We start from the raw sequence: 27,233 nt of genomic DNA on the forward strand, positions 1-27,233 counted from the left end.
AAAGTTTGGTTATGTGCTTCTGACAGGAAGCTTGTTCTGATGCCCTGCTCAAGTTGAAGTCGCTCCATTCCTGAACAATAACAGATGTGAGCTCAGTTGGGATATCAATAACAGTTGCTGTTGAGGTCTACAGTAACATCTTCAATATCTTTGAAACAGGATCAAGGTGACTTCATAAACTGTTCAAATTTACATCACACAGAAATTAACAACAGAGCTAATAGCATAATATATTCACCGCCATGATATTCCATACAGTGAAACTAGCACTTGCATCATGTTTAGACACACTTCAAGCCAAAAAGCATCGTGACAAAAACTGGAACACACAAAGGACATCATTTTTATGTTGCACAAAAGTTTCCAGTGGTCATCTTGCACCTCCAGTTTAGATTTAATGAAATATAACACTCCATCTCAGGGGCGGATCTATGATTTCAGAAGGGGGGGTGCTAACAGAGACATTTATAGTGGCTGGCTGGCTAAGAAAGGCAACAACTGGTTGATACAACTACTGTAGTATAGTGTGCTTTATAGTATGTAAAGCACACTCAGCATGCAGAGCATGTTCTATCTAGGGGGTCTGGGGGCATGCCCCCACAGGAAAATTTAGTAAATTTAGCATATTGAGAGATTAAATTTGGTATATATTTTGACAGAAAATTGATGTCACTTTGTTTAAGTGGTTCACAATCTTTCTAAAGCATTGTGAGTCACCTAAGCATAATAATGATGAACGACACCATTATCTATTCCCCAACAATTGTACTACTAGCTGTCACATGTAAGTATATAGGCCACAGCCAGCAACTAAAAATATTCTCTATTCTTTACATCATAAAAAACAGGAAGGGGAAAGATATATGGGTATCAGCTACACATACATGATCAATACTAAACAAAGTTGCCATTTGTGTTTGAAATAATAAGCTGGCCATGGCTAAATTTAGTGGTACACTAAACTTAGCATTTTATGTTTTTTTTTGCTAAATTTAATACTGTACCTGTAAAATGTTTGATCAGTTGATTATGTCACTTCATGAATTAATAAAATTGCTTTATGTGATAAATTCGTCAATATACGAGATCATTTTTAGTCAGTGTATATAGTGTGCTTTACAGTCTCATGGCTCAAACTATAATGTCAAAACAGTAACAATGAAGAGAGGGTTTGAGAGGGCAAGTATACACTCACCATGCATTGTGTAGAGTACACATGCATAGAACTTTCTAGCTAGGGGGTCTGAGGGCAGGCTCTCCTTTGGAAAATTTTGCAAAATGGCTACCACAAGATTGAATCTGGAAGTTACTTTTAGCCAAATACTGCCGTATTGTACTGAAAGATTGTCGGTACAAGATGGATGAGTTTAATTGTAAGCACTTTTAGTTGAAAACAAAGCTACACTTTAAATGTTATATATTGGATTTTAGGCAATGTATAATAGTGGATTGTCAAAGAGAATAAAGAGTATATAGTTGATTGTAAGGAAGGTCAAATATTGGACCAAAGAGAATTTTAAATATACAGGATTGGATAATAAGGTCATGTGGTCATGTGTAGAGATTTAAAATGCACACACAAATAACTTCAACTTTATAGCCAGACTGTTTCAATCTGGCTTTTTACAACTATGGCCCCATCATCATATTGTACAACTGGAGTCCTAAGTCACTTACATATACGTATACAACTAGTTTTTGGCCTCAACTAACCCCCCTTTAGTTCCTGGGTACACTGACAGCATAAATTCTGCATTATTTTGAGCTCATAAAGTTCAACTTCAAGGAGTTTGTGAATGCAAACTCCAGTAGATGTATGTTATTTATATTTTATTTATACTAAAAAATAGGGAGATTCAGTATGGAACTTAGGGTGCTGCCTATAACTGATAAAGCAGATAAAACAGCTCTCAGACACTGTAGCCTTGTTAACTTTAATATACATGCAAAGAAATTCATTATAATTACTGTTTACTTGCAAGAGAATGCATGTCAACCTATGCAGCAACAACTGAAAGTACCCACTATAATATTAAATCACGTTTGAGGGTTTGACAGTCTGAAGTTGTTTTCAGAAAGAATTATTGATGTTTTAAAATGATTCATTCAGTATATAATATGGTATAAATTTCCTTTAAGTGATCATGATTATTGAAAAGCAGGATGTTGATAGCAGTGCACATACAGGTCATGAAGACACACAGATAACTTCTTGAAAACATGGTGGATGTTCTATTAGAGTATTTGACTGTTCTATTAGAGTATTTTGATTTTAGCAGCTTTTAGGCTAAGTCTTACACCAGAAGTATAATTTTGAACCCTTGAGTAATTCTTAGAGAAGATTAGCCATTGCCCTTACTCTTTCCATCCTTTCATTGCCGTATAAGATGCAATTGCAACTTCTAGAATCTTCTTAGCTTGCATAGTAAAATTTTGGAGGGGGTGCTTCAGCACCCAAAGCACTCCCTCTAAATCCGCCCTTGAGTAACCATGGATACACTTAATAAAACAATGATATGATTCAAGCGTACCTGCATGCTTGAAATGTGAGAGAATAATACAATACCACAACTTTGAAGAGCATAACAAATAAAGCTATACACTATTTGTTATAGTTTCAATGTCTACAGTTTACTAACTTGGAAGAAGATACAATTATCTTTGAGATACTGGCATGTGAGAGTGACCTTGTGGAGGTCTTCATTAGAAATGAACTGCGGTCTTCCCCAACCTCTACCTATGTCACCACCAGTGATTCTACCAGCAGGAACATCTGTGGCACTATCATCATAGATCATAGTCCATGAATGATGCTCACAGTCACTAATCTGGTTCAAAAGTTTTACTTCAAACTTTCCCCTCAGTGGCCATGTTAGTTCATCATCATGTGGACCCTTCATGAAGTACAGGTACGCTGACAGGTGAGTATCTTTACCAGAACCATTACCAGCTGGGTAAACACGCAGGCACATCTTGTATCCCTTATCATGAGAATAAAATGCACTGTAACTGCATAATATGGACTTCTCTTCATGAATATCAGCAATACACAAGATTACTGGGCACACCTGATCATCTGATTTCACCACTGTTTTCCCAGTCATGAAATTGAGAGACCACTGTGCTGTTAAAATGACTGACACTGAATGTGTGTCTCTGCAATAATGCTTTGCTTGAATGTGTAACAATTGGATATAGTGCCATCATTACTGTAGTTAGTTGGGATGAAGTTAGTGATAAATGTTTCTCCATTTTCTCTTTCTTGTGAAACTCCAAGTCCTTGTGCATCATCCTCTCTCCACATCCCACATTGTGATACTCACACTGGACCATCTCAAGAGGAAACTCCACCCTGTGTGTTTCCATGTCTTCACGAGGGAGACTTCCAACTCCACACTTGTTCAGACAGGAGATGGGAAGTTTGGGACACTGTTCTTTGTGCTCTCCCTCAATAAACTGATATTCTCCTGTAATGTGGCAGCACCAACAGTCAACTTTACGACATGGACACTCAGTTTCAATATGACTGGTCAGATATTGTCGTTGTAACATCTTACCACATTTATATGAGCACTTAACTTCCTGAAGAGGACACTCTTTCTTGTGCTCTGCCATGTCTTCATGAGGAATACATCGAACCACTGCTTTGGCATAAGGGTGTTACATGCACGTCCTTTACAATTGCAAAATGAATAAGGATAACTAAGTGTACAACTGTTAGGACAAGGTAAAGGAAGCTTGGGGCACTGCTTCTTATGCTCTCCCTGGATAAACTGATTTCCTCCTGTAATGTGGCAGTACTGACAGCCAACCTTATAACATGGACACTCAGTCTCAACATGACTGGTCAGGTATCGTCGTTGTAACATCTTCCCACACTCATTGGAACACTTCACATCCCAAAATTGACAGCCATCACTGTTTCCAAGGTGATTGTTGATGTCATTCAGTTCACCCTGCCACTCACAACTTCTCTCCTGGTTTAGTTAGGTGGCTTAGCAAAAAAATGTGGACACAACTGACAAAAGCACCAAGTTTTTCTGTGAGTTCCTTACCACATTAGATTAAAATTTTTGATAGGATCCACCTCAGGCATGCATGCTGGGAAGCCATCCAAGGCTTGGAAATATGCCTTTTTGCAATTTTGGTGTTTTAAATAGTAATTTGAAACTTTAGAATAACCTAGAGTATTTCAAGTGACATTAAATTATAAAGTATGTCATTAAATTAAAAATTATGTCATTAAATTTTAATAGTTATCAACACATGTCTATGTTTTTGTGGTTTATTTACAATTACTCTATTAGAGCAGTCGGGCAGTCCTGTAACTCAAAGATAAGCACATCTCCACTTTGCATTTTACATTCACTTGAACCACAATCACATAAAGCCTGCAATAATCCACCATACCACCACCACAAGTATCCATAGGTTGTGTTGTGCTGTGCTGGGTGCATATGCACTCTCCTCAAGCATGTATGTATTTTGACAGATGGAATCTTTAGATTAGCTCGCTCTGAAATGTATGATTTCCAGCCTAGGGGCCAGATCTAGGAGTGTTTACCCCCTCGGAAATTTAACCATTTACTTGCTTATAGGAAAAGCTAGTAGAGTACATTTCATAAATTGTTTGCTTAACAAGCATACCATGCATAACAGAAAGATAAAAACAGCAAGGAAAAGAACTAAGCTCTTCTGAAAACTAATAAGTGCCACATGGTCAAAATTATATTTGCAGGACTGATTTATTGAATGTGGGAATTTGAAACAATAGTACTGCTACAACAGTCATCTATAAAGTTCCGCTACACAGTAATAAAATTACCATGACCACTGTGCTAGTTTAACTCTTCTTTGCATGTGATTTCAGCACAGCTATCTTACCCAATATTGTATGCATACAATTGTACCAAACATGTCATAGTTGAAATTCTACACTGTTGATTAACTGATCGATGATTACAATTCTGTGATCTTTACATCCTAACCTAGCATGTCAAAAGCTAATTATGTGTAATCTCTGGCTGCTAAGTTTCACGGTAATGGTGAATGTAAACATGCAATACTAAAAGTTATTTTTCACTGCTACAATTTGATTTTAAAATTGCAATACTTTATCAGATTTCATCATATGTCTGAAACATCTTTAAAACTATAGCATTTGATATATACGTACCTGCATGTCCAGTCAAGCTCTGGTAGCAAGGCAATTATATTTACATGTACGTAATTAGTCACTTATACTCTACCATTGCTTAATGAAAGCTGTTTGGAAATTCATGAAGGTGACTGCATCCCACGGTTATACTGTACTTAAACCACACTTTGCTCTCACAAACCCTGTTGAAATCCTATACATTATATCCACTACTACAAATTTGCATTTTTAGCATTAATTCAGCTTGAGACTTGAATTTTATCTTACATGGTATGGTGGATTAATGTCTTATTGTTATGGTCATGCATGTGATTTCAACATAAACACAAAATCATGCATGTAGCAATAACACATGTTTTCATACTAAATAACAAGAGCTGGTGTAGTATAAGCTGGTAAGTTATCAAGCTATAGCTACTTCGCAAACAGGCAAAAATGAATTCTGTATAAGATGTGACATCTGAATGATACAGTGTGACCTAATTTTTGTGAAGTATAGCGGTAGATTGCTCGTAGAACACAGGAGCGCTGAAGGAAGCTACAACACGTGTTCTCACTATAGTCTGTCTTAAAGTATTAGAAACACACATGCGCATATGGTCTACAACAATAAGTGATGAAAGACTAAATTACAATACTATATAAATGTCTGTCAATCAATACTTGACATCCTCCGGGGGGGCGAGCAAAGAGTGGGTCCACTGCTGTACCTTCTGACGTCCCTGCAGGGCAGCTTGCCGAACTGGTCTCCCTTGAGGTTGTGGGGCTGGCATTGCTGACTGCTCTCTCAGGTTATCACATAATCCAGATATCTTCGTTGTTGTGGATGTTTCTGTGGCTGTGACTTCCAATGGATACAATCTTGCTATCGACCGATTAGTTCTCCCTGTGGAGGTTCTAACATTTGCTGAGCGAATGAGTCCGTCAGCTCCCTTGTTGACTTGTTCAATCACAGCTAACTTCCATTGCACTCTGGGGGTATCGTCATGAATGAGAACAATGTCACCCGCCTTTACTGCCTGTGTATTACAACCAGTTGCCTTATGGAATTCCCGTAAGGCAGTTAAGTATTCTAACTTCCATCTGTTCCAGAAGTGTGCAAGTAACTGTGCATGAACCTTAGCACTTCTGTTGATGTCCACAGTCTCTCCATATGTTGGATCAGTCAGCTCATCGTCCTGGACATCATAGTGGGGTAGAGAAACAATTGGTCTACCATGTAGCAAATGGGATGGTGTAATCGGTTCCATATCCTCAACATCAGGTGACACATAGGTGAGGGGTCTGTTGTTAAGTACGGCTTCCACCTCAACTATTATGGTTTGGAGGCTTTCCAGGGTAGCATGTGTTCTGCCCAATACCTTCTTCAGTGATGATTTGGTGAGGCCTATCAACCGTTCCCAGAAACCTCCAAACCAGGGAGCTCTCTTAGGAATAAAGTACCACTTGACCCCTCTTCTGGCTAAGTCCTCAGCTAATTCTGCAGATGTGAATAACTTCTGCAGCTCCTCCGCCGCAGCTTGGTAGGTGGACGCGTTGTCTGACAACATCAATCTAGGTAGTGATCTCCGGCTGACAAATCTGCGGAATGCCTGTAAGAAACACTGCATGGTTAAGTCACACACAATTTCAAGGTGAATTGCTCTGGATACCGCACAGGTGAAGAGGCAAACATAAACCTTCTGCTCTCCAGTGTTGCTCCGGACATACAGAGCTCCTGTATAATCCACACCAGTAACCTCAAATGGGTGTGAGGCATTCAGTCGATCCTTGACTAGTGGTGGGGGGTCTGGAGCAGCATAAGGTTTACCTGGAGCTCTCTTGCAGGTGACACACTTGCGAAGCAGTGACCGTACTCGCTGCCTGCCTGAGGGTATCCAATAGCGTTGGCGTATCAAAGTTAGTGTAGCATTGACGCCACTGTGGTGTAGCTGTGTGTGTGCCTGCAGTATTACTAGGTCAGTAAAGTGGTGTTTTGATGGCAAAAGGTATGGGAATTTTGCCAGTTCAGACAATGGGGCGTTGTGTATTCGCCCACCACACCTAAGTAGCATGTCCTTGTCTAGAAACAATCTCAGCTGTCGCACCAGTGAGAGTCGCTGTGACTGTGACTGCAAATTCTGGATTTCTGCTGAGAACTGCTCATGCTGAACAGCACGTATCCACTTCACATTAGCTAGTGAGAGTTCTACTGGCGATAAATGCATGGTTGAGTTGGGGGATTGTGTTTGGTATTGTTGGTGAACCGCAAGACATACGCAGTGACCGCTAGCAGCTTGGATAGGTTGCTGTAGTTGTTGATGTCAACAATTCTTGCTATTGTGGCTGGCAGACCTTCACTAGACTCAGTCTGATCACTGTGCATATGGTCAGCACATCCTAGTTCTAGGCAGGCGAGTAGAACTTCTGTAGGGTCCCAGGTTGGCCAGGCAGGCTGTATAGGCAACCATGTTGGGCCATGTACCCAAAGATCTGACGACTTGAGCTGCTCAGCGGTAATGCCTCTAGTCAAGAGGTCAGCTGGGTTGCCTGCTGAAGGGCAGTACTTCCAGCAGGAAGAGATGGCACGAATCTCTTCAACCCTGCGATTGACGAAAGGCTGTAGTTGCTTATGGCTGGCTATCCAATGCAGGACGATCTGACTATCTGACCAAAGCTGCACAGCACAGTCAAGGTTCAAGGATGTCTTGACAAAGGAGCTAAGCTTGGCTGCAAGCACAGCAGCCTTCAACTCAAGCCTTGGCAGGGTGAGTTGCTTGAGTGGAGCTGCCCTTGACTTCGACATCACAAGTGAGGGTGAACCTTGGTCCTGTTGGATGTATGCTACAGCTCCATAAGCCTTAAGGCTGGCATCAGCGAAGACATGGAGGAAGGTGTGAGGTGTAAACAATGAAGTGGTGTACTTACGGGGAAACGATAATGTGGTGACTCCTGTGATGGCATCTGCAATCACCTTCCATCTGGTACGAAGATCATCACTCAATATGGTGTCCCAACCAATGCGATCTTGCCACAACTGTTGAAGAAACAGCCTGGCTGAAATCGTGACAGGCGATATTAAGCCAAGTGGGTCAAAGATGGTTGAGGACCATCGTAAGATTTCTCGCTTGGTGACTGCAAGTGGACTGACAGTGCATGGTGATAGCTGAATCGAATCTATCTGAGTATTCCAGAGCATACCAAGTACCTTCACTGGGTTGTTGTGTTCAGCAACCTTGTGTTGAGATGCAGTAGTTTGGAGAAGTGAGCAATTCGAGGACCACGAACGCAAATTGAATCCAGCACTACTTAGTATCGATCGGGATAGTGTGAAGTACCGGATCGCTGCCTCTTCACTGTCACATCCAGACACCAAATTGTCCACATACAAGTTGTGGAGTAGATCCTCAGATGTAGCATTAGTGTTCTGAGTCAGGTGAAATTTGAGGGTGGCATTCAGCATAAAAGGGGAGCTGGTGGCTCCAAACAACACTACCTTAAAGCGGTAAGTGACAAAGGAACTATACGAATTGTTGGGGTCTGACAGCCATAGAAACCTTGTGTAGTCCCGGTCGGTCTCATCCAGGAAAACATGCAAAAACGCCTTCTCAATATCTGCTGTAAAGGCAAGATTGTGTTGTCTGAACCACAGCAGAATGGCACTGAGGTCATTAAGAAAGGGGGGTCCTGCGTGAAGACAATCATTTAAGCTAGGGGAGCCACAGGACTGCTTACAGCTGCAGTCGTACACTATCCGTATCGGGGTAGTGGATGACTCCTTCCTCACAGGATGGTGAGGGATGTAATGTGCACGGCTTGTGCGGTCAGTTTCAGGTACCCGTTCAATAAAGCCCTTCCTTTCTTGATCTACAATAATAGCCCCATACTGCCTCAACAGCTCTGGCATCTTAGCTAATCGATGAGCCATGGACCTGGTTCGTCTGGAACACACTGAAAAGTTGGAGGGTAGAGGGGGGTGGTTTTCCTTCCATGGAAAACGCAAGCTGTATGTCCCATCTGGACGTACTCTAATGTGAGTCTTCATGTACTGCTGAAGAAAGGTATCATTCAGGTGTGTGTCAGTAGTACTAATAGATTCTGAATTCCAGAGGCACATATCTTTACCTAGAGACTGACTAGTACAGTGAAAGATGACAACATGTAGATTGGCTGTCATGGCTTGCTGCGGCAACTGGAGTGGGCCTGACAGAAGATACCCCAGCTTGGACTGCACGGCAGTTGGTCCAGGCCCTCGCACAATATGGTCTTGTATGAAGTGCCAGTAGTGGTCTGCTCCAATAAGAACAGAAATATCAAAGTTCTCATCTCCAGTTACCGGATGAGCCAATGGTAGTTGCTGTAAGTAGGGGATTGCATGTAAATGAGCACGTACTGAGTTGCGGATTGGCGCAGCAAGCTTTGGAACAATTAACACTGAAATTTGTATACGAGTGCCATTTAGGGCATGCACAAACATAGAAGCTACAGCTAGGGTTCTAGATGGGGAAACTTGTGCTCCAAATGAAGACACAGAGATTGTCTCATGGCTAGTTGGTTTTAAATGCAGCTCATCAGCCAGCTGTTGTGTGATGAAGGAACGCTGTGCCCCTTCATCAAACAAAATGTGGCCTTCAGCAGTGGTGGTGTATGATGATACTTCGGCAATAACAGTTTTCAACAAGCAGACACTTGTGTAGAGGGCAGTCGGGGGAGTAGAAGCCAATGTGGTAAGGCCTGAAGTTTGTTCTGTTGTTGTTGGTTGGTTTACTGGCAGGGGTTGAGGAGTGGCTTGTGGGGGTCTACTGTCAGCAGGAAAGCATCGGCAGAGGCTAGAGTGATGACGTTTCTTACATTCTCTACAAGTAAACCTAGAGTTACATTGGGATGCTTTGTGTTGTGCAAGACAATTAAAACAAAGGTTGTCCCGTTTCACAATGGCCAACCTCTCTTTGGGATCTACAATTACATTACAATTATTAGCCTTATGGTTGCCTTTGCAGAATGTACACACTGGCTGCTTTCTCTGCTGACTGTTGCGGGAATGGGATGCTCTATCAGTGTGTGTGTAGAATGAGGCAGTGGGGGGTAGAATGCTGTCATGCATACTAGGTCTTCCACTATACTGATGACTCATGTCAAGGATCTGGATTTCCTTAAGCAAGCCACTCATGACATCATCAATGGACCACTCTTGAGTTGGAATGATCACGGGCCATGTGTTTCTTCGTTTCAGTTGGAAGTTTGCTTAACACTGAAGGTGTCAACAAGGAGCCATATGCTTCTGGGGACTTGCCTAATGAAGAGAGTGATCTCATATGTTGTTCTAGGGTGTCATGAAAAGCCAATAAACTAGAGAGGGTGTTGGTAGGCTTCTCTAGGTTGAGTAATACTTCCATATGAGCACTAATAAGTTTATGTGGTTGACCATATCGAGCTTGGAGTAGTGTGATAGCATGGGCATAATTGTCATCAGTAAGTGGGAACCCAGCAATGACACGAACAGCATCCCCTTGTACTTGCCCACGCAAGTAAGTAAACTTCTGCACCCCACTGAGACCTGCATTCTTGTTGATAGCAGCATCAAACGAATCCCAAAACGTTTGCCATTCGAGTGGGTCACCGCTAAATGTTGGCAGAGATTGTTTTGGGAGTCGAGTGACTGCTTGGGGAACCCTACTACTATCGCCTAAAGTGTGTGTACTTATACCCACGTGTGTGCTAGTACTCACATGTGAATCAGCTGTAGCTACATTAGAACTTGCTGAGACGGTCTGGTTGCTTGTCTCTGGCGGTGGCTGCGTGGACACGGGGGAGATCTGAGGTGTCACGGACGGAGGAGGGCGTTGGAGTTCTGGTGGCGGCAGTCCAGCCTTTCGAATAAATTCCGACAGAAACGCGATATTCTCGTCTAGAGTTATCTGGTATGTATCGGCGTTTGTTATCTCCTCCTCGAACTCCTGTTCCGCTTCTATCTTCGCCCCAATTGCGTCGTCCAGTTCCATGATTTGTCCTTTCTTGTGCTTAAGTTGGACTAGAGTAGTTTCGGCTAGCAGCTTTCTTGACTCTGAGACATACTGGGTGCTGACGCCTTCCAGGTCGGCGGAAATCATATCTTCCACCTTCGTAATCAACTTGGTGACGCTGGCCTTAATGCCACGGCGTTTCGCTTGAAGGCGTTGAAGCTCACTCATCTCTTTCGGTCACAGCACCAATGTGAAGTATAGCGGTAGATTGCTCGTAGAACACAGGAGCGCTGAAGGAAACTACAACACGTGTTCTCACTATAGTCTGTCTTAAAGTATTAGAAACACGCATGCGCATATGGTCTACAACAATAAGTGATGAAAGACTAAATTACAATACTATATAAATGTCTGTCAATCAATACTTGACAATTTTAGAAAACCGTCGATATCCGCACAATTTTCAAAATGCATTTTATTTGTTCTTTGTTTTCTACAGGGACAGAGGAATGGACTAGCCAAGTTTCAGCTTCCTAAGTTAAGCAGCGTTGGAGATACAGCACTAGACAGCCGGACGAGCAAATAGTTTGATATGTACAGAATCTTATTTTCTTTATATCTTCAAAAAATAATAATAATAATAAAAATGTACAGAAGCTATCGAGAAAAGAATCTACAGGCTCTTACATAAACCATCATAACTTACTGATACAACGGCGTACGGAATTGAATCTTGGCTCGTTGTGTTCGCCATGAATTTGTGCATCCACCAAGGTATCGTTTTCCCCCAGGCATGCTTCTTTGTTCGAAAAGGAAGGCACATTCACTGAAAAACGATCGTCGATAAATTCTTTCGTCACCGCAACGTAACCAAACGTCTGTAACTTTGGAATCTTTTCGTGTATGGAGATGACACAAAGATTTTTGTACTCCCTATGGACAGGCGAACACGATGATGCCCAGGATATATCCATTGGCGGTTTAATTCGCCCACCAGCGAGACGATAAAAATTTGCATAATTTTTTTCTGGAGCTTGCGTTTTTTACACATAGTTTTTAAATGCGTTTTATTACAAAAGTACTGTTGTGCGTATCTCGCCCTATTACTACCACCTGTGATATTATTACCCGCTCGAGAAAAGCTGCCCAAAACAGGGCTAATTTTGGGTATCAGAAATGTATACACCCACTCAGTGAGGGAATTGGTAAAACCGGGAGCGGGAGCGGGAGAGTGCTTGGCCGGTAAAATCAGGAACCGGGAATCGGGAGATCACGTGCGACTTCTCCTAAATATCTCACTTGTAATCACGTGCAAACTAAATCTCTCACTTGCTACGAACGGCAGGCGTGATTTTGCAAGTATAGCGTTGCAAGTATAGAGTTGCACGTAGCTATAGTGCGGCCGCGCATGCACAATGGAGGAAGATGTGCTATGTGTTCCTGCAGTAGAAGACGCTGTCAATAACTTGACATCTGCGGAGGCGCATAATTACTTCTCGAAAGCTATCAGTGGAAAGCTACAGATTAGTGTAGATCCTCCTGTTCAGCCAAAAGGCGGCAGCTTGTATATCTACAACCTCGGGCCTGATTCGGACAAATGGGAACAAGAGAAGAAAAAGCTAAGGTTAGGTCTAGATATTAAAGAGTATAGTTACAATATAGCTAGCTAGCTTGTCTCAGTTTAACAAAACAAGTTTACATAACTATATTTCTAGAGTCATACAGTAATTAAATAAACTGTACATTGCAATTATTATAGGTGCGATCAATACAGATGGGTACATGTAGGATCTTACAGTGTCAAACATGGAGGATGTGAATTCAAGAAAAAAAGTAGTACCATTGATCTTGATTCTGTGGATAAAAAGGGTGATAACCGATTCAGAAGATTTGAGTTCTGGGGTATCGGGCAACATTTTATGCTACACTACGTTGGGGATGACACCTTATATCAAGGATTTAGCCATCGGAACAGTAAGAATAATTCCAAGTCTTTTGTGAGATCAGCACCACATGTGAAGGATAAGGTGAGCAAAAAAAGTCTTGTGAATCAACTCACATTTATAAGCTATAGTAGTTTGCATTGTAAAGACCGTCTGAGTGTAATGTGCATAGTATAATTGATAAGGTATATAGCTATATTGCTTTTGTTTGTGTTTACATTATAGCATGTGCATGTGCATTGTGTATATGTTGTGTATAGCTCGGATGCACTGTACCTCAAGAGCAAAACTGCTAATTTTGCTCTGCTCTTGAGGCGCTTCATTTTGCTCTTTATCATATTACACTACTACACTCGTATCTTTTAAAAGTAATTGCTCAAAGCAACACTATGCCTTTTAGTTAAGCTTGGCTAAAATCTCTCTGAATTTAAAATAAACATGTATATGTTACCAAACCTATAAAGGAGGCAACATGGACATATAAAATTTGCCTACCTTTTATGACACATAAATTTTCTGCAAGAAGGTTATGTCATGAAATTCCAGTACTTTTACAAATTTGAATGGCCTATGTTATAGAATGCAAATGTTATTTGAGTGGTGAGATTTGATTTAAAGACAAAACGTGCGTATGATCATATGCAATATGCTTTTTAGATATTACAGAAAGATTCAATGAAGCCACATCGAACTGTTTATCAAGAATTAGTCAATGAAAGCAGCGGTGGACCTCGACATGCAGTGCTCACACCTAGAGATCAAAATCAAGTTAGAAATTTTCGTAAGGAAGTGGATAGACATACCAGACTATCCCATGACGCAATGTTTAACACGTACCACTTGTGTCATCAACTAAAGTTTAACAATCGAAAAGGTGAACCCCTTGATTTCATACGAAAATTCTCTGTGCACCCTAATGTAATTGTCCAAATGATTGGACAGCCAATAATTGAAGAGCTAGAAACTGCTTTGAAATTATCCACAGAACCTGTGACGCTTCATTATGACACTGTGTTTAATATGGGTGATTTCTACTTGTCGACCCTTATCTTCAAACACACAATGTTTAAAAACTCTCCTGTTCTGCCATTCGGATTTCTAGTCCATACCAGACGCTACCAAGTAGACCATATGCAGTTCATGGAAGCAATTCGTCAGTTGTCTCCAATTTTAGCTTCAAAAAGGATAATAATTGTATCAGACAGAGAATTCAATTTCTCATCAGTGTTCCCACTAGCCCAACAAGTTTATTACTGGAACCACCTAGAACAAGATCTTCACTATTACCTCAAACAAAAAGCCAATTGTAATGCTGGTGAAATAAGCTACTTTGCTAATGTACTGAAGGAATTGATGCAACAAACCACAGAAACAGAATTTGATAATTGTTGGGATGAATTTAAAATGGAAGGTCCTTTTCAATCCAAAGCATTAGTTCGTAACTATTTTGAGAAAAATCTGCTGCCCATTTTCAAAGAGACTTCATCAATATGGGTACTAAAATCTGCTGGTGTAGTGAACCCACACAATGGGAATTACCAATAATGCATCAGAATCCATGAATGCTGTGCTGCACAGACTTCAGAACTGGAAGCAAGTGCCACTTGATATTATTTGTTACTCATTATTTCAAATGTGCTGTTATTATCACCGGGAAATTGTGCGAGGTTCACATCAATGTGGTTCGTGGCAACTGAAAGACGAGTTTTTGTTTTGTCAACGAGATCCCTCGTTGATGCCTATTTTACCGAAAGTGGTTAACCCAGATGAGATTGTAGCTAGAGCTAAGGGTGACATTTATTGTCAATTGAATAATGGCAATGAAACCAGTTCTACAGAGACCGGATATGAGAATAGAAATGCTGCTGATGTGACAACTAACAGACCACCAAATAGCCAACTTGGACTAGCTTATCAAGCTATACAGAATAAGCAAGTTTCATTAGTAAATTCCGGCTGTTGGATGGTTATGGGCACAGATGGTACTACACCATATGCAGTCAGACTTTATCCAAAAGAGAGTTGCTCTTGTCCAGCTTCAGGTGTCTGCTATCATATTCTTGCTTGCAAAATAATGATTGGGCAGAATGTTGATGCTTTCTCAAACCCAAACATGACCTTGCTACAGCAAAAAATCAGAAGAAAAAACAAAGAGCGACCATCTGGAAGGAAACCACCCAGAGTAAAGGACTGTTGTCCAACAGAGGAAATAAAACAAGGTAAAGCTATAGAAGCATATTAATTTAATAATGTAGCAATTGGAACTTTAATGTGCTTATTTGCTATGAATTCAATTTTTAAGTATCTGTGATTTTACAGAAGAACCAGAAGACTTAGAAGAAAAAGCTGTTGAAGGAGTTGCTGATGACCAAGATTTTGTTAGCATCAAGGAAGAACGTACGTATACAGTTGATACTATTTTATGTTGCTATATTTAGTGACTTTTCTATTTATAGGCACAGAAAACAAATCTCATTCTCGTTCCCAGAAACGGAAGCATCCTAACAGTAAGTGTACTTGTTTATGTGCACAAAACAGTACTTAACAACTACACATGTTATTTATTAATGTTTATACATGCAGGCCAGCTGGATACAGACAATAGTTGTTGCAATGGAGAACAGATGTCATGTGCTCCTAAAAAAAATTGAAGGGTGAGACATGCTAAAACTTTTGTAGCACTTTTACGTTAAATTTTGTACATGCAAATTTTATTAGGTGCCACAACCCTTGTACATCAGACAGATTCAAGTCCACCTCAAGAGGCCTGTGTACCAAATCATCCACTAACTCAGTTTCTGCTAGAATTAAAGGAAAAGGCCAGCAGTAGTGCTAAAATAAGGAGATGTGAAAGAAGAGTCAAGTTTTTAAATAAAGAATTTTGTTGGGACCGATTCTTATCTGAGTTAAATGTTGTCTGTCAAGATATTCTCCTGTACAATTATGTTTTGCAACCAAGCATTGACAAGGTAGGTAATTATATCTTCATTCATATAATATGTAGCCTCTGTTAAAATTTATCATTCCTTTAGGAAGTTACTGATCTTGACATTGGAAAGATTGCAGTACTTCAGACGAAAAGGAGTAATCAAATAGCCTTTTTGAGACGTTTAAACGATAAGGAAGATAAAACACCAAGAGTAGAGGTATTATATAACAATATCCATGCATAGATAGCGTTTACTGCAATATATTTTTGTAGGTTGTATCAAGTTACAGTGACCCTGATTATGCAGAACTAAACTATCATGCAGGAACTGTCACTCGTTCAAACATTGGAGTTGTGAATACCATTCATGTTGGAGTGCAAAGCAGTAAAGAGAATGCAAAAGCCGAGATTATAACTGCAGTTTTGCTCCTGCACATTTGCAAACAACCGGATACGGATTTGGGAAAACTGCACATTGATTTGGTTAAAGGTTTGCCACAGTTATTTTCAGTATTGCAACAAGATGATACTGGAACAGTCAATGGCATTTCACAAGTTAAAAAGGACTATCGCGGGAAAGCAGAAGAGATGGTTCAGCTGTTTTGCTACTGCCAAACACCATGGGTTGATGGATCAACATCTGCCGCGCTATATGGCAATTCACAGCGAGACTTCAACATGTACAACTGTTCAAAGTGTGACAACTGGTTCCATAAGTATTGTTTGAGTGCATGTGACATTACCATACCCAAACGGAATGCCGATTTTTTTTGCAGTGCATGTACTGTACCAGAATCTCTTCCATGGATGCACAATGAATACACCAACACTTGCACTTCTGATAACTTCCTGACAATATTGTCACTCCACTGCAAACAGTACAAATCTTTCTTGGATACCTTTGGTGACAGTGAAGCTGAGAACTCTCTCAAAGCAGCAATTGTATTGATGAATAAAGGAAAGCTGGATGAAGGAAAAACACTATTTTTGCATTTGCTTCAATCAAGATTAAATCTTACAATTTCTCAGGAGAATAATTTGAAATATGATTGTTTTGGTGGTGAGAATAATAGGTGTCTTTGCTTGTTCACACATATCTGGAAACTGGTAATTAAACTTAAATGTACCTCTGAGCATTGCCCTAATCATAACACGGAGGTAACAAAATACCCTTCTATGTTTTCCTTCAGCTCTGGATTAGATAACTTTAATGAAATTTTTCCTATAGCTGGAGATATGGTTGGTTACTGTGGTGCAGAATTTCATTGCCAACCACCAAATGAATCTCTCCATGCAGTTACTGACCGATTAAATTTAACTGGCAGAAACAGAGAAACATTTTATGAGTGCAGTGTTGTACCACAGGTAATGGCATCGTCATTTCTTAATCGAGTGCCTTGGATGATCCCGATTGATATTCAGTCCTTGACTGGTAGATCAATATTGACAATTCCAAAAGTTTTAACTATATATGGTCATGGATATCAACTAGCTGGCTGCACTGTTTGTAGTGACAATCATTTTATTGCAGTTTGCTTCTGGTATGGTCATACATTATATTATGATGGCATGAGAAGCCACAGGATTCAACCTTTTAAACTTAATGATTTCCAGAACAAAACTGGGTCATATGCATATTACTTTAGGCAGCTTTGATTTTACATACTGTATGTTGTAGCTAATTAACACTTTATGATTTATTAATGTGTTTTGTATACTCAGAGAATAATTATGCTTGCATGGTGTACTGTACTTCAGTCTATCCATTGAAAGTCTGCTGGCATTCAAAGTCTGATGGGAAGTCTAATCACGTTTAGTTGAATGGATTTTAGATTGGTAGGGTGCATGAACTTTAGTATAGACTGGGGCAGAACCATGTAGCTAGGACTGGAGGCCTGTTGCTCATCATTCATTATTGTAAGACAATCCAATATGCCAAATAACTGCTGCATGTATTCACTGAAATTACCTTCCAGAAATTTTATGTCCACTAAAATAGCCACTTTGTGAATTACTGTGCTAAAAACCCACACAATACAATTTTATGCATTCACTGCTAATAACTATAAAGCTCTAATGAAAGCCTTTAATATACGGCCATCATGCAAACTTTATCTAGCTATAGCTATTTTTCCCCTCAAGCTCATAATTTACTAGTTTATATTAGTTTCTTCGTCACAGCACTGCAGGCGCTCTAGCTACGTATGTGTGTTACTTGTGACAGCAAAGATTGACACGTGATCTCCCGATTCCCGGTTCCTGATTTTACCAAGCAATCTCCCGCTCCCGCTCCCCTCCCGATTTTACCAATACCGCTCAGGGATAGCTAGTAAATAGATGCGTACTTGGTGCAAATTGTGTTTGCACAGCTGTAGGCACTGGGAAGTTATTACACAATGATTACTTAAAATTGCCATATCTCCTAACGAAGCTTTGTGCGTCGAAGCCGGGTTTTGTCAATTCAGTCACATATCAGTACCAATATTACGAGTATCGGCCTATCGGTCAATTGCAAGTCTATAGTACAGATACTTCAGTGGAGTAGTGTTAAATACTAGTAAAAGTACTATAAGAACTATTAAAAACTCTTCTCTTACACATGTGACTTTGTAGACAAGTGGTAAGATCCTGGACTACACTGTGAGTTGTCCTGGGTCCAATTCTTCAAGTGGCTATATGTGTGTGTGTGTGTGTGTGTGTGTTTTCATTTTTGAGGGTTTTTTGTATCACTTTTTTGGTAATACATTTTTGTTGTATGATACTACTATTACACTAACCAAAACCAGACAATTTTACACTTTGTGAACAATGAATTTTAGCAAATTCAACACGGCCATAGTGATTATGCTATGTAATCTTATTATGCTAAATCTCACAATATATACATATTGGTTACAATTATTAAGTATCGGCTGAATGTTTAATATCAATAAAACCTGTATCGGAAATAGACAATAAATATCCGATGTTGGTATTGGCTGTAAAATGCAGTATCGGCACAGCCTTAGTAGAGTGTTCTGTCTTTTATATTATTTTAATCACCGAAGTTGTTTATAACTCATTGATGAAGTATTTTAGTTTTCTTCATGCTATTTGTAGAGGTGTAACAGACCAATCCCTTTAACAAGTTTACCTCATTCACTTGTTTGGGAAGAGGCTCTAAGGGACCTTGATATCAATAGTGTCTGCATGGAATTACTTTTTAATGCATCTATAAAAGAATGCATTCCTAATATATGGAAGTTCCAAAATCGTATAGCTACACAGTGGCATAGCTACCATTGAGGCAACCGAGGCAGCTGCCTTGGTAAAAATGCTCAACAACAGGCTGAGCAGGCCTGAGTCTTGGCACCCGGATTTTCTATTCAAACGTTACTAGACATTACTGTACCACACAAAATAAAATTTATGGCTGTAGTACTAAGCAGGGCTGGAACCTATGGTGACATAGTGCCTTGCATGGTGCTGGATCACTGTTCAGCTACTTGAATTTGTAAAAGACCGAGATACTCTAATAGAGCAGTCATCGTAATATACTCTAATAGAGCATTCAATACAGATTATAGCCACTGTTCTCATTACACTGCTTGATTATTTACATTTATGTTAATTGTCTTTACATTACTTTTCCAAAGTTCCAATGAGTCAACTGCATGGCATTACATTGACATGCATTAGCAGTTACAATAAAAAATAAACAGCCCCCACATGCCATTTCAAAACATATATTTTCAAAATTTTCCTTGAGGGAGCATTCTCCCAGAGTCCCAGACTCCCTGGCTTGGCATTAATTATGCTGGAGCATTACTTATGACATGCAGAAAAACACTCAGAGTCTTCTGAAACAGTTTCCTCCATCCAACCAGATAGTTAACCTGCAAATGCTATACCACCCATACTTGAAAGTGTTTGTGAATCAGTTGAGTCAGAAACAGACCCTCTCAATTTGGTCAATGTATAAACATTGCCTCGGTAAAATTTTTTTCCTGGTTACGCCCCTGCTACATCACTCAAGAAAGAACAAAAGAAACCATCTGTGGAAAAGATATACCATGTAGATCACAATGATTACATAGCTTACATTAAACAGGGACATATGCAGGACTTTTTAAAAGGGGTTTCCATTACAGCTACGTAAGTGACTGTTATATTAGCTAAACTTTAAAGTAGTTTATATAGCCTGACTGCTTTATTATAGCATGTATCTTGATCTTTTCACCAACATTATTGCTCAGAACAAAGCAGGTCAAAGCTACAAGTGTTACTATCATTAGAAAAACTATAGGATAATCCCATTCCAGATTCCAGAAACCTAAAGTTTTAATTTTTCAGCGATTTAAGTAGTGCATAAAATCCAAAGTGGTTTCCTGAAGCTGGTATGCCCCTGCTCAAGCTCATAATACCTTGCATACTCTTACAAGAGAGTCGAGAGAGATTGCCATGCAACAATGTTAAGGAGAATATGAAAGCATTTTCAGAAACATAATAAAAACATGCATTTCCAGCTATTATAGTATATTGTATTAAGTATAGGTATCGGTGGCAACCTCTACACATGTTCTTAACAACTTCTTTCCAAGTGTTTTAACACATGCATGAGGACCCTAACACATGTATGCATGTAGCACCTACCTTTCACACATAAACAAAAGTGATGACATCTTATTGTCCAGTATTACCATAGATCCACCTATTGTGTTTAGCTACTCTTAAAACTGGTAAATCACTACAACTAAAATCAATTAACTTAAATAACTTAAACCACAACCATAACAAGCTGCATGGAAGCATATATAGCTAGCTACTTAAGGGCATACTTAAGGTTGCACAAAGGTGAATTTGCATGTTATAACTTGATAGCACACTGACATGCAAGCTGACACCCCTACAAGATTATTTTTCACTTAGCCTAGTACAGTATGTATATAAGCAAGGAAAGTGGAAGAATGCCGAATAATGGAACAGTGAAGAGATGCGGGTAGTGGACGGGAAACAGAGAATTTATTTGGCCTAAATAACTGGACTCTATATCCATGTGTAATGCAGATTTTCATGCAAAAGCTCTATCATCTTTAATTGTTGTAATTGCTATAATCTTTTTTTCTTTCCTTGCCCCACCCATGCATGTATAAAGTCTGTGAGGAAATTTTGAAACATTGACCTATTGATCTAGCTGGATATTGATCCGGATATCAGTAAATGCCAAAAACCCATATCGGTACACCTCTAGCTATAATGTGCAACAGAAACAGCATCCCTCATTGGGTCAATTGATTCTTATTAGCTCCATTATAACTCAGACTCAGCCATCAAACTTATCATGGGAACCACATTACCATCATATTCTTGGCTAGTTGCTTGATGGGTGGGTGAATCAAATTGTGAAGTGCAGCTGCATGGTCTTTAATATTTAAGAGCTGATAGCTAGGAAATTTCAAACTGGTACTTTACCAGTAACCAATTAGTTACAACATATTATAAGAAAATCAGATAAACATAGCCACAATTTTTATTTTATAGATTACCACACCTCTGGAATGCATTACTAAGAACTGTTATGCCCTGCTACAATCAAATATAAATTTTCATAATTATATTTTTATGACCATGCACTTTGAATAAGATTTTCTAACAACATGATCCGTGTACGTACTCTTTTTATGCTCATGTAGTAGATGTAATAAATCACCAACTGTGCCAAATTTTGATTACTTGTTAGCTAATTCAATTTATTTTTTTAATTAGCTATTTAGCTATAGCTAGCTACTTAACTTGGCCACATGTATGCAGTAGCTAGCTACAGGATACTGGTGGACCTTCAACACACTTAGAACGTACAACCTATAAAAATAATCATGTATTAAACTGTTGTAATTTTGTGTGTTGAAAATAAAAATAGATGCTAGGGTGCCCCCAAAAAGAGCCTGTCCATTTTTGCAATTCGTGACGTCATTTGGGATCCTACTGTTCTGAGCGGGAGCCTCGGCGGAGCTGAGTGAACACAATTCAGGATTATCAGAGGCTGGGGTCGTGGTTTCGTTTCAGGTTAGATAGTTATTATCATGACAACCAGCGTAATGTGTCTTGTTTTGATAGTCGGCATATTTGAGTTAGAGTTGAGTTGTCAGGAGTTAGTCTCGCGTAGCCAGACTGCTATTTCAGTGCAGGGGCTTATCGATTAGAGATTATAAACGCCCTCTTTTCAGCGCGGGCGTTTATAATCTCTAATCAATAAGCCCCTGCGCTGAAATAGCGGTCTGGCCACGCGCGACTAGTCAGGAGTCGCTTAGACGCCTGAGCACTTCGCAGCAATCAGATTACTGGTATGGCCACTTCCAGTGGCAAGTATGACTACAAATTTGTTAATACACCACCAGATCGTCTTATTATTATTATTATTGGTAATACTGTGCAGACCTCTACTAGAGTATAGTGCACAGGTAGGGTCCGCAACGCGAAAAATCGATATCCTCCAATCAACTACCTAACTATTGTCATGTGTTAGGCTAAGTGTAACTTGAATAACACCAGCGTGGCAGCCAAGTTTGTCACTTTCTTCTGGTAGGAAACGATACAAATGTCTTAAAATCGTGTGATTTTTCGTTGCAGCAGTCCATAGGGTTCTTTGTATGCCACGATATTCACTCTCAACATTGTTAAAGTAGTCTATCATCAACTCAAAGTATTGGTGGTTTGATTTTATTGGTCAGTTTCCGGTGGCAGCACGATCTGTACAGCTTTTTGGCGACAGACAAAATATTTCTTACTCTGGAGCACAGGACAAGCAGAGGAGAAACTGCGCCGTGGGTCAGCAATGACCAGTACTAGGTAAAGTACTTGCATGCGGAGTATGGTTATAATTGAGGCTTGTTAGCCATCTGGCTGAGCCATCTATATGCTGAAATTCGGCTTGAAATGACACGATTTTTGCAAACAAATACCAGAATGGTTGATACATCAGTGAGACAGTCTCCAACAGCAAGGATACGAAGTTTATAAACACCTAACAATACGGCTATCTCGCCCAGTAAACGCATAGAGCAATCCAATGCATGAAATAGGCACTCACGTGATCGATATTCAAATCTCGGAAAATACAACCATAATCTATTCCAATGACATTAAAATCACTTGGAATTAGGGCTGAGCGATACTACCGTTTTAGCGATATATCACGATATTTTGCAAGTATCAAAATCGCGATATTTTGTTATTAACTATTGTGATATCAGGCCTGTACATTGCTGTCATTAAAAACCCATTTGTTATGCAGTACTAGGCTAAGAATCCTTGTAAGTGATAAAGTCCACCCACCTGGTTTCCCCTGCAGAGGGTTGTGAACACCACAACATAACCTCAAAGCATGTGTTACAATAACTGTTACTGTAAACAAGAATGATAGTGGCTAGTTTACTATCGCCTATAAGGACTCCCTGCAGGAATGCTGAGCAATACAGTATGTAGCAGCAGCTATGATTGACTTATTCATAAGTATCGTGAACTATTCAGTATCGTGAATAGTGGCTTCAGTATCGATCGTGATACTAAAATGGCAGTATCGCTCAGCCCTACTTGGAATCAAGTGAAAATCAGTTTGTGTGCATTAGGTTCAACATCTCGATTAGCCCAGCAGTCTGAGACTCTCCCTATGATGCCATCATAGCATAAAACACACCTGCACTGGCCCAGACCACGCCTGAGTGAACAATTAACACAAATATTTACAAAAGGAGCACACTGCATGGTTCCTATTCAGAAATGAAAGCGATTTCATGGGTATTTCCGCTATTTGAATTTTGATCACGTGAGTGCCTATTTCATGCATTGGATTGCTCTATGCGTTTACTGGGCGAGATAGCCGTACTGTTAGGTGTTTATAAGCTTAGTATCCTTGCTGTTGGAGACTGTCTCACTGATGTATCAACCATTCTGGTATTTGTTTGCAAAATCGTGTCATTTCAAGCCGAATTTCAGCATATAGATGGCTCAGCCAGATGGCTAACAAGCTTCAATTATAACCATACTCCGCATGCAAGTACTTTACCTAGTACTGGTAATTGCTGACCCACGGCGCAGTTGCTGCTCTGCTTGTCCTGTGCTCCAGAGCAAGAAACATTTTGTCTGTCGCCAAAAAGCTGCACAGATCGTGCTGCCACCGGAAACTGACCAATAAAATCAAACCATCAATACTTTGAGTTGATGATAAACTACTTGAACAATGTTGAGAGTGAATATTGTGGCATACGAAGAACCCTATGAACTGCTGCAACGAAAAATCAAGTGATTTTAAGACATTTGTATCGTTTTCTACCAGAAGAAAGTGACAAACTTGGCTGCCACGCTGGTGTTATTCAAGTTACACTTAGCCTAACACATGACAATAGTTAAGTAGTTGATTGGAGGATATCGATTTTTCGCGTTGTGGACTAGTCTGGCGTAGCTGACCTGCACGCGTAGCGCGAGGGTCTGGTGACAGCCGCATTCAGTACCTGTACAGATGGAATGCAATTAAATTTGAAAATATGCGCGAAACACTTGGACAATTTCTGGTAACAGAGCGCGACAGCTACTGTACTTGCACTTGAATGACGTCTATTTCCTCTACAAACCCTTACATTTGTGCTGGTTGTGGAAAAGACATAAGAAGCTCGCCATAGTCAGTGGCCAAATCGGAATAACGTCATAGAATGTTGTTAATTGGTCACTAAGCGATCTGATTGGACGCACCAGTTTTTCGTAAGGCTGGCACAGGTACTGAATGCAGCTGTCACCAGACCCTCGCGTTACGCGCGCGGGTCGGCTACGCCAGACTAGTTGTGGACCCTAGCACAGGTCACAACATACATACAAGTATACAAATTAAATACACAGCGCAACGAGAGGCATAGACTGATCAGTATAGCAGCGTCTACGTATATAAACAAAGACTGATTACATACGTGTAGCGTCAACCCAAACGTATAGATCAGTCTGTCCCGAATCTGGACTCTTAACTTAGACGGCACCCAGGGGCGTAGCCAGGATTTTTTGAAGGGGGGTTCCAGCACCAGCATTGAGTTACTAGAAGCAGGGGTCTGGGGACGCAGCCCCCAGCCGCTGAGAGACTTTCAATATTTGAATAAATCAAAACTCAGCAAATCGCTATATTTTATGCAAAAAGTACATTAATTTTGATGCATTAAGTGGCCCTGGGATGAAGGTACTGTAGTACTAGATAAAGTCACCTAGTGGAAGCAGACAGCATAACACATAGAGACACATATAGCTAGTAATCTGTAAGTGATGGTTATATCTCACTGTGGTATAGGAGCCATGAATCCACTGATACAAATGACGATCAAACAATATAACTATACAAATATGCATAGCATGAATTCATTTGCATAACACAAGTGATAAATTACTGGAGCTCTATATCTTTAAACACTGCATACCAAAGCTATAGCAGTATAAGGTCATGCTAAGTTTTGCATTTAATGTTGGAATGTCTGAAAAATTTCATATGGACATGGATATTTACATGCATGTTCTATTAGAGTATACCTGACTGCTCTATTAGAGTATATACCTGACTGCTCTATTAGAGTATATCGATCTTTTTAACAAGTTTTGAAGAGGGCTCATGTTACCTCTGTAAATCCTTCCCTGAGAGATGAATGTAAGTTTTATCAATTGTTGTGCTGTGCCATTACACTATATTGCTCACTCATTTTGTCCTGCCACACTAAGGTCCCTATTCGGTGATTATTAGTTTCTCATCCAGCCTTTCTAATTATTATGATGCGGGCGGGAGGGTATTACCATTATGCCATTATTTTATAATATTAATACACTGATGTACAGACCTTGTCCAAATTGTCTTTCTTTCTTACTACAAACATTTCCTTCACCAGCTGATTCTACTTTTCGTGATCGCCAACTGCTTTTCGACAGTCAACTGAAAGCCTTCTTTGATGAAGTCGATAGAGCACGATTGCAACTGGCACTGCAGCAATTTGCTAAGGAAAACAACAGTTCTCCTGGTGATATATAGCGCATTGTAGCGTTCATCAACAAAAATTAAAACAGTTTGGTATCACGTGTTCTTCTGAGCATGCGCAGAGTAAATAATGGCTTACCATGCGGTAGCTTAAGAAGGATGCGGGCGGTGGATGAGAAACTAATAATCACCAAATAGGGGCCTAAATGGTGTGTTAGGATCCTGCTTGCAGAAGTCTAAATTTTACAGGGGGGGTTCCTGAACCCCCGGAACCCCCCCCCTCCCTACGCCCCTGGAACCTCTATATGTCACGAGTATAATCGTATTATAGACCCACACAGAGTCACACATACCTCAATACGGCTGCATTCTATCCTCTATACGGCTGTATACGCTTCTGCTAGACCCACACCTTGCCCTCAAAACAGCCCATATCCCTTCCGAAATACCCTTTTAATTAATGACGTCGCTTTCGATTTATTGTTGCTATTTCACGTGAGCCAAAACAAAGCACAGTTGTACAATAATGAAACTGAAAAAAAAAAGAAGGTAAAACAACCTCATACTCAATGAGTCTTCAGTTATAACTGTTCTGCCTGATCATCACTGAGCTGTGTAGCAAGGACCCACAATCCTTGCTTTCTTCATACTGAGAACAATCACGTCATTTCTTCATCTGCAAATAGTAACTTAACATTAATGTTCATACTTCGCATGTTGTAAATATACTTACCAACGCCAGTTTCAAGGTGAGTAGGTGCATTGAACTTGTGCATGGAGTCATTGATGGGACTGCTGTAGTGCATCAGATAAAAATTAGCAAAACCATACAGTATAACTCTACTCACATCGGTATCTCTCAAACTAACTGCTCTTGAAGTGCACCACGTACCACGCTGTGATATTCAGCCCTTGCGCACCTTGAAAATTCAAGATTGCTAGAATCACAGGGTCAGTGCAGCACAAATAACTTACTGAATTACCCAAGCAGGTACATCATACAGAGTTTACAAAGGAGTAGACAATATCCACTTTCCTTCAATGCTTTATTCAATGTTCCAGCATCTGCTCTGTGAACAGAATTAGAGATATAAGACAAAATTACAACTTAAGAAAATAGTCATTAGCTTTCTTTCTCATCTTGAGTAAATCGTTAGCAAGTAATTGAATATAACAGTCAAAAAACATATAATATTTATGAAGTTGTTGTAAATTTTAAAACTTGTGTAACACTGATTGGTAATGGTTCACTGCATGGACTTTCCCTTACTGCAATTTCATG

At 40.0% G+C, this 27,233-nt stretch overlaps 3 protein-coding genes and 1 long non-coding RNA gene across 6 annotated transcripts; 1 reads left to right on the plus strand and 3 right to left on the minus strand.

The window, feature by feature from the left end:
• Positions 1-2,624: 2,624 nt before the first annotated feature.
• On the minus strand, positions 2,625-3,615 carry LOC136253512 (TNF receptor-associated factor 4-like). Its single transcript, XM_066046182.1, has 2 exons — positions 3,211-3,615; positions 2,625-3,119 (listed from the first exon to the last, which is right to left on the minus strand). The coding sequence occupies exons 1-2, from the start codon at positions 3,613-3,615 to the stop codon at positions 2,625-2,627; spliced, it is 900 nt and encodes a 299-aa protein (XP_065902254.1).
• A 2,098-nt stretch (positions 3,616-5,713) lies between these two features.
• On the minus strand, positions 5,714-11,525 carry LOC136253288 (uncharacterized). Its single transcript, XM_066045925.1, has 2 exons — positions 10,867-11,525; positions 5,714-6,750 (listed from the first exon to the last, which is right to left on the minus strand). The coding sequence occupies exons 1-2, from the start codon at positions 11,326-11,328 to the stop codon at positions 5,815-5,817; spliced, it is 1,398 nt and encodes a 465-aa protein (XP_065901997.1). The 5' UTR covers positions 11,329-11,525; the 3' UTR covers positions 5,714-5,814.
• An 827-nt stretch (positions 11,526-12,352) lies between these two features.
• LOC136254178 (uncharacterized) lies at positions 12,353-17,704 on the plus strand. 3 transcript variants are annotated; one of them, XR_010700345.1, is made up of 7 exons: positions 14,588-15,262; positions 15,363-15,440; positions 15,500-15,550; positions 15,627-15,697; positions 15,762-16,012; positions 16,076-16,189; positions 16,246-16,365. XR_010700345.1 is itself a non-coding variant. In XM_066046855.1 (5 exons), exons 1-5 carry the CDS (start codon positions 12,516-12,518, stop codon positions 17,626-17,628), a joined length of 1,944 nt encoding a protein of 647 aa, XP_065902927.1. In that variant the 5' UTR covers positions 12,353-12,515; the 3' UTR covers positions 17,629-17,704. The 3 variants fall into 3 exon arrangements, 1 of the variants encoding a protein (XP_065902927.1); XM_066046855.1 differs by lacking the exons at positions 14,588-15,262; positions 15,363-15,440; positions 15,500-15,550; positions 15,627-15,697; positions 15,762-16,012 and adding exons at positions 12,353-12,724; positions 12,860-13,127; positions 13,701-13,755 and having other exon boundaries at positions 16,161-16,189; positions 16,246-17,704; XR_010700346.1 differs by lacking the exons at positions 15,762-16,012; positions 16,076-16,189; positions 16,246-16,365 and having other exon boundaries at positions 15,363-15,550; positions 15,632-15,687.
• An 8,735-nt stretch (positions 17,705-26,439) lies between these two features.
• Positions 26,440-27,233, minus strand: LOC136254459 (uncharacterized). Its single transcript, XR_010700502.1, has 4 exons — positions 26,927-27,233; positions 26,800-26,871; positions 26,685-26,746; positions 26,440-26,627 (listed from the first exon to the last, which is right to left on the minus strand). It is a non-coding gene; the product is annotated as an uncharacterized lncRNA (long non-coding RNA).

This window comes from Dysidea avara, chromosome 4 (assembly GCF_963678975.1).
Source record: "Dysidea avara chromosome 4, odDysAvar1.4, whole genome shotgun sequence".
In the NCBI taxonomy this organism is placed as follows: domain Eukaryota; kingdom Metazoa; phylum Porifera; class Demospongiae; order Dictyoceratida; family Dysideidae; genus Dysidea; species Dysidea avara.